The sequence below is a fragment of the Aphis gossypii genome, chromosome X (genome assembly GCF_020184175.1).
Source record: "Aphis gossypii isolate Hap1 chromosome X, ASM2018417v2, whole genome shotgun sequence".
In the NCBI taxonomy this organism is placed as follows: Eukaryota; Metazoa; Arthropoda; class Insecta; order Hemiptera; family Aphididae; genus Aphis; species Aphis gossypii.
The window spans coordinates 57,129,461-57,138,031 of record NC_065533.1 but is presented as its reverse complement, the minus strand read 5'-3'; the positions used below and the strand labels follow the sequence as shown (position 1 = coordinate 57,138,031).

General features: G+C 26.6%; 1 protein-coding gene across 1 annotated transcript; it reads left to right on the top strand.

Moving 5' to 3' along the window:
- The first annotated feature begins 5,173 nt into the window (after nt 1-5,173).
- On the top strand, nt 5,174-7,975 carry LOC114130828 (uncharacterized). The gene is made up of 6 exons (XM_027995895.2): nt 5,174-5,257; nt 6,455-6,643; nt 7,095-7,167; nt 7,250-7,398; nt 7,476-7,587; nt 7,677-7,975. Exons 2-6 carry the CDS (start codon nt 6,479-6,481, stop codon nt 7,826-7,828), a joined length of 651 nt encoding a protein of 216 aa, XP_027851696.2. The 5' UTR covers nt 5,174-5,257; nt 6,455-6,478; the 3' UTR covers nt 7,829-7,975.
- Nucleotides 7,976-8,571: the final 596 nt, after the last annotated feature.

The following is an 8,571-nucleotide window of genomic DNA, read 5'->3' as shown; positions in this document are numbered from 1 at the left end:
TAAGTACATAATATTTCTTTATAAATTTATCATACATTTTTTTTTTTTAACTTAAATTTATAACAACGTATTCAAAGTGTATAATTATATTAAAAAAAAATTGCAATTCTAGGAATTTTACTTTAAACTTAATGAGAGTAATTATATCATTAATTACATTTACATATCATGTGACATGTATAAAAATGAATTAAATAATGGCAATAATACTGATATTATATACCAACAGTCGTCAATTATGAAGTGATGTGTAAGCAAATACGACCAATATATTAAAATATTTATACTAGAATATGAATAAAACTGAATTGTTTTAATTAATAGGCATTCACAATTAAATATCGATCCCAGACGAAGGTTTTCATTCAGATTTGGATTATATTACATATATAAATAAGGAAAATACCGTTAGAGCAATGTTTACTTTTTCTAGAGTAGGTATTTATGAGTAAAAAATTATAATTATTTGAAAAAATATATATAAAATATGTATTATGTCATAATAATCAAAATAATAATGATAATATAAGTTTGTATATTGTGTTTGTACATAAAACATATAAAACCAAAATAATAAAATCGCCATGGACAAAGATTTTAATCTAATCTATAATTTAATATAATATACTAATATATAAATAATGAATAATAAAGTCTTTGCAATTTCAACAAATATCACTAGGAAAATAATAAAAAATATCATATTTACTTCCATAATTATATAGAACCTAGGTACTCTAAGTAATATACTTATATACCATTTTACCTATCTAAATAATCATGTAAATTTATCTGACAAAGTGTGTACCTTCAAAAGTTATAAGTATAATAATACAATGAAAAATAAAATTGGGAATTATAATGTCAGTGAAATGATTCAACTCAATTATAGTATAGTTCCAGCGGCGTTATAGATGATTCTTTACAAATATTATTCACGATTACGTAACCTGAAAAATCAAATTGAGCGTTGTATGACGCGAAAATTTTCAGTGAAAATGTATCCTTTATTTTCGGGGGAGTTCTTTCACCATAAAACAAATTTTCAATTTCAACAAAACAAATACGTATAATGTATATTATAATAACATCAGACTGAAAACCGATTGAATAATTGATATAAAATAATATTATGTTTATTTTTAGTTTATTGACGTAGATCAGATAGTGAAGTTTAGAAAAAAATTAGGTCAATTTAATACATAAATCCAATTATATACCTATATAGTAATAGTTTTACTATGAAATTATGGCGTCCTTAAAAACTTTCTCCACGATAAAAATTCTAATATTATACATTTTCTTGGCTAAAAAAACTTAGTTAGTAGATCATTATTGATGAATAATTTTATCGTTTCTGAATCCGTATACTGTGCACTTGTGCATAAAAAATTTATCAAATTTATCTACTAATATTATGGTTGAGAGAAAAATCACTTGCATTTCGTTATGACGCTACATACTAGCAAAATCTACCCGTGATTGTAATGAATCTATCATAGTCTAATCGTTAATAAAAGCGAAAAAATTGTTAGCTTTTTTACGGTAGACCGAAACGACTTCCATATCCGCGTCGGAATTCCGATCCTGCGACTGCGCTATTTTGTACCATAATAATAACAAATGGTATATAATAATATTATAACTGTAACGCTTAAATGTAATATTATATAATAATATGATATAACAACATTTACATGAACAATATTATTATTATTAATGATCAGAGACGCCAGACGGTCTCGTGAAACGTGGGACTCTACATAAAGTCGTAACTCGTAATAACTGATTTAGTTGGTATAATATGGGTGAAAAGGTGGTAGAATATAGTTGCGAGTCGACTTATTGGGCGATATAGCCGATGTAGGTATATATAACATAATAACATAATAAACATAACATAAACATTATATAACATATGTTATATAATATATATAACATAATACGTATTTACCTACCGTTAACCATATTAATATAATACCTGTCCTGTTGGAATCGTTTATATCACCGTAACGTAATATTATATTTATGCATATAGGTATAATATTATGTTAAATGTGTACTGCGTGTGTCTCCACCGGGTTTGACGTCGTACGAACACCTATTTTATGGGATATTATATACCTAAAATTATTATATTCTTCGTCTAACCACCCGACTTAAATGTTTTTTTTATTATTTAACTACAGTTTATAGTTAACGTAAATCAATAGTTTTATTTTTATAAGTTTAAATACACATAAATTATATTTTAGGCAATGATTTTCCATCGAATACGCATTATGCGTACATCATCACTGAGAAACATATATATAAACATCAATTTTAATTTCATAGTAAGACATCTGAAATTTAAAAATTTGGTACCAGAGTGAGATTATTTTTGTAACAAATTTCGAATATTGTATAACAGATACTTTTGTGTAGTACATATTATTGAGTACATATAATAATTTTTACTATCCTTCGTAAAATAGAAAAAATTATGTAATCGAGCTACAAGACTGAATCTCAAATAAAATTTTTGAATACCTATTTAAATTTTACCTATAGTTCTAGTATACAAACCGTGACAGTAGGTACCTAACGATTTTTCGAAAATCATGTTTCAAAATAACTGATTGAAAAAAAAAATTACGATGGATGTACGTATATAACGGTAGGTAGGATACTGAATATTACATCGGGCACACGAACAGGAAGAATATTTAATTCCCAATTGTATTTTTCTGACAAGACATTACACGTTTCCCAAAACATTATTTTTTAAGAATAAAATTCGTTTTGACCGCCAGAGAAACGAAAGTTAAAACTTTTCATTTTCATTTTTTTTATAACTTTTAAGACAGTTTTTTAAAAACTTTAAGTATATTTTTCATATTGATAACATTTTATAAAAAAATTACCATTAACTACACCACTGATAAAAAAATAATAGATTTTATTTATTTTGCTTCGTTGTATTATTTTTATTTCATAACAATTTTCTTCACGTGAAAATTAGGTTAGTAAAATATAATATATTATAGCTCAGTCATTTAAACTTCAAAAAATGTGTTTTTCGGAATTAAATCTGAAAGTTTTGAAACTTAACAGAAAGTTGGGTTGTAGGGTCTCTTGATTAACCAAAAAAAAAGTCACTTAGTCATTTTGTATTTTATGACCTGCATCAATCGTGTAACGTAAAATTATGTAAATATTAATTAATACAATATAGATTTTTTTAAATAATAATTTCAGATTCTGACGACAGAGATTATTTTACAATGATATGTAAGTTTTTATTTAATTTGTAAAGGCATTATTTAAAGTTTTCTATTATTATTACTACGCATTATAAATAGTACATATTTTTTAAAATATGAATTTTCTGGTTTTCCGAGATATTTAAATCCGCGTCTTAAAAATACAATACAAATAAGAGTACGTGCGGTTTACACAATATATTGAGCTGTCTTCATATTACAGAGTTACAAACACACAACACGACCAAATCTACATTTAGCAACATAGGTATATACATACCGTGTTGTTAATTTTAATAATATTATATTCACAGTAAATCGATGCCTATTTTCAAATTTAAATGTAAGAATATGCTATTTTCAAGCGACTTAACGAGTCATGATGAGTGTTTTTAAATTTTTGACGTCTTACACGTCCTCGTAATACTTATAACTCGATTTTGTCGGTTTTGAATTTATATACAACCCTTCCCGACTTACACTCGGACGTCGCCCAATACGCCTTGTCTTCGATAATGGTCAATATAGGTCAATTTACTGTAATATTAAAACTAGCGACACAAAACGGATTCAGCTGAACGCAAATTCGCTATATGTAGATACGAAACTATACCGTTCGTGAGACGGACACACAACCGGGCATCACGTGAACGAGGAATGAGGACTACCGACCGGGCAGAGAGGACGTGATAATGGATCGACGAGACTGCGCATCTATATGGTACCTATATATATATATATACCTACTTGTTATAATATACCCGCGGTGCCAGAGCAGATGCAGATGCTGCGGGCGGACAGTGACACCGATGGGAAGACGTGTCCGTCATCGCAAACATTAACAATATTAATATCGATCGGCGTGCGGACTGCAGTGAGCAGATTTAACGATAATGATATACGCACTTCACACATAGTCTACACGTCATAATAATGATGTGATATAACATATTAATGTAGTTTAATAACAATTATAAAGCGTCATGATAATGTTATATTGTATTGTACGGGTTTTTTTGTCAATTTCTACTGAACGATTTCCTTTTTATTTTGCATATTTTGTTGTTTTATTGCATATTTAGCGATATTCAAGGTAATATTATAGCTCATGTATATGCAATTTCAAATTATAAAATCCCAACCTTGCTCATCAACATAGGTGCACATAGGGGGGGGTGCTTAGCACCCCCAGGCTTCATATCAGGACCCCCAATCTAAACACTGCATTCAAAGCACAATATATTGTGTTAAATTGAATAGGTACCTAAACCTGATGATATTCAAATTATAAGTAATATGTCACTTATATATTGAATTTATGGATAATTTTTTTTTCGATAATATTTTGCTTATTATAATTTGGATATATCTACAATCTACATATTAAAGTATTATAAGTGTAAACATTTTTTTTTCATGTTTTTATTTAGATTATTAAACATTAATTTATGTTGTTTTTTAAAGTAATACGTTTTTGAATAAATTAAAACATTATTTTAGACTTAAAAAAGGTATTTTTTAAAACACTTCAAATTTACCATGAAATATGTTTTAGAAAGTTTGGAAACACTTTGTCAAATTGAGTAAGGTGATAGTGTTATTTAAGCACTGTCACTTTATTAACTGATTCAAAGTAGTATTGTTATATAATATACTAAAAGTAGAAGACTAAACACTTCAATGTTTTGGTAGTAAAGATTTAAATACCTACATAATTATTTTTGGTTTCATTATGTATGGTTGGTAATAATTGAAATAATACATATCAGAATTTTTTTAATTTTTTACGATTTTTCCAGTTTTTTCTAAGCATTAATCAGTGACAAGCTTAATGTTTAAAATATGAATTTAATATTTTATTTTATTATTTTTAGCATACAGTTTGTTGGCTTAAAAAATATAATATATTATTCCTATATAAAAATTGTTGTAACAATAAATAAAATATGACTATTCTTGTTTATTTTTTAAATATTAAGTATTTATAAATTGTATTTGTGCTGCAGCAGAACGTAAGTGACTTATCTAAAACCAATACAATGTACTCTCAATCATCCATAATATTTTGCGGAATCATCTTCATTCTATTTACAATTATATTATATAAAAATTATAAAAAAATTTATAAAATTTTAAATATTTTTGTAATATCATATGAACGTTTAAATAACAAAACATGATCTAATATAATTTTCATGAAATACTATTTTAAATTACATGATTTAATTTATTTAATAATACATATAATATTTCATTATAACATTTTTGTTTGAATTTGAATTTTGCAGATTATCCGTGGATGCCAATCCACCCTATTCCGTGGATAGTCGAGAGTACACTACTTAATTTTTACTCAATAAGTTATAACAATTAAACAAAAATATATTCTATTTTTTCTATGTTTACACAATATTATCAATACTTTTGTGTTAGTTCATCAAACAAAAAAACATGTTGTTGTGGCTATAGACTTAAAATAAAATCACATCAATATTTATCATATAAGATAAGTTAATTACAAACTTAAGAATTATTGTTTATACATCTTACCTTAATTATTGAAGAAAATTATGAAGCGATTATTTTCTCCTAATAATTTAATTAAGAAATTGATCCCTAAATGAGCTTGGAAATTAATGGCTATATAGTGTATTTGTAGAACAAAACCAGAGTTGCAGCTAAACATGCCATTATAGTGACTCCACATGTGGCTAATATAAACACCATAATATCTTAGTAATCTATAAACGCGAATAGCATGAAAAATTTTGCTTTAATTTTATCGTTAAATTAATAAAAATGATAAGTATTTTAATAATAAAAAGACCTATGTTAAATAAAATTATTTGTTTTTAAATGATACGCCAATAACTGTTAGTGTGAAATCGCTTTGCGGTGTGTAAAATCACCAACAACATGTTTGTTTAGCTGCAATTATAGCCACCACTGCTATTGTCTAAGATCTAAGACTCAAATACATAAGGTTGATTAAATACAATAGGATTACTGTGTATTTAGTGTTTACAGTTGAGTAAAATAATTCATTACTTTAAAAATTGTTTTATAGGTACACCTTATTTTATTTTTAAATTTGTAATTTATAATTTGTACAGAAATTGGTAAATATACTTATTATATGCAAGACAATAATGATAATTTAATCTAATTTTAATACTTACTAATAAAATATTAAAATTTATATTTTAAAGGTAGCAATAGTCATTTTAATCAGTATGGAAAACCAGTATGTGGAAAATGTTGAATCTTCCGAACAACAACCACCACCCTTACAACAACCACCACCACCACCACCACCACCACCACCACAACAACAATCATCCTCGCAGCAAGAACAGAAATTATCAATGCTTTTTCTGGAGAATGGGGGAATTACTTCAGTAAGCTTATTATTTAAAAAAAAAATTGCAATTGTATCATAAATATTTGATACTTAATATGAAGTATCTATACTTATTGATATGTACTTTCTTAAATTTAAATATGTCTACTTTTAATTAGATTATAATCTAAGTTTTAAAATAAGTTTATGGTCAAATATTAAATGTATTGTGTTATTGTTAATAATTTCGATAGTTTATAAATTCATTGAGAGATTTTTTCAATTACATAAACCTTGGCAGATCAAACACTGTCCTCTTATAACAACAATAACAATAATAATGACAATATTAATTAATATACAATTTAAATATTATTATTATTTTTTATTATTTATACTAAACTATTTTGATGTATTATCTGCTGAGTATACGTGTATTGCGCAAATTGAAAATACTTCTTCGCCGTGTTTATAAAATTGTTTAATATGTTATCTCATTGGTTATACAGAATAAACAGATAAACTGTGATGGAAAAAAATCAATTAGAGATAATACTGATGTAAAATTTCCACCCAAATGTAGTAAGTCAATGCTTTTAAAATCAAGTTATTGGTATTTTAGTGAATTGATTGTTTTAAATTTTTTAATTTATTTTTATAACAGAAATTAATAAAGCAGAAAAGAAGAAACGACTGAATGCTCGAATGCGTCGTTTAGTATGTCCTAAAAACGCATCGATGGTATTTTCCGAGTTGTACAACAATGTATCAATTCAGATAAAAGAGCATAAAATTTATACAGCTACAATTGAAGTAAGATATGATTTTATTTTATGCTTAGTAAAATAATATACTTAATGATAAATAATTATTCTTTAAAAAAAATGTAGATTGATGGTCAAATTCATTCTGGAAATCATAGTTCCAAGAATAAAGCCAAAGAAAAGGCATGCGAGAACTTCTTCCGCGATATGTTGAAAAAAAAATTAAGTGAACAATCTGGTAATTTAAAAGTGTTGAACTGTTTAACTTTCAATATTGTTCATATAATATATTAATGTATGTATAAATATTGTCATACATATAATTAGAAAAAAAAGAAAAATCTCCCGAAGATGTTGAAATTGAAGTTGGAGAAAATGGTTCAATATCAAAACCTAAAGGACCTCCTCAGGAGAACTTCCCATGGCCAGAGTTTGCTTCATTAGCTATGAACAACCTAGTAAACCAATGGACTCTATAGCCCGTTGTTACAAAAGCTAATCATGTACAAGATAAGAATAAACTATCATCAAATCATAATAACCTAAGGTGAATAACCATTTAACAATGTATTATGTTCTATTTTTTGTTTAATATAAATATATAATATCTATATATTTCAATACAATATTTTAGTTTTATTTAAATTACCTACCTATATTTAATGTAATTTAATGTCTATATAGCGTGTTTGTGGCCGTACTTTGCCATGTTTTTATAAGTTGTCATTTAGTTTTGGTAGTTAATACCTATATAGAGCCATAGCTACCTACACCATGAGTATATTATATTGGTTCAAGAGTACTCTGGTGTATGCAGGGGGAGAGGCTGAGTCGGTGAAACAATTTAAATGGTAAAAATTCAACAACCGTCACTACTCAGTATTGTCTCAGTAGGTTAGGCGTTAGATTAGGCAGATTAGGGTAGAAAAATTGACACCAGGATTCGACGGTTTATAATTATATATAAATTGTTTGCCTTGCGAAAATTTTTCATTTTTTCACGGAATCATAGAAAATATTGTGGAACATTTCAATTTCTCATGGACAACTAATTTCACTTAATGAGATATCTATGTAAGGTTTCCCTATCACTGAACATAGATATCACATAACAGTAGTGGTGGACATGAATTAAGATATTTAATAATTTTATCTTAATTCATATTGGCGAATTAGCCTTCCCGGTGCTCTGAGGCTCTATGTTTACCGCCCCCCTTTTTTT

Coding starts and splice junctions, on each gene's coding strand:
- LOC114130828 (XM_027995895.2), top strand. CDS start 6,479: ATGGAAAACCAGTATGTGGAAAATGTTGAATCTTCCGAACAACAACCA. Junction 6,644..7,094: donor AGAATGGGGGAATTACTTCA/GTAAGCTTATTA, acceptor TTGGTTATACAG/AATAAACAGATAAACTGTGA. Junction 7,399..7,475: donor TTTATACAGCTACAATTGAA/GTAAGATATGAT, acceptor AAAAAAATGTAG/ATTGATGGTCAAATTCATTC.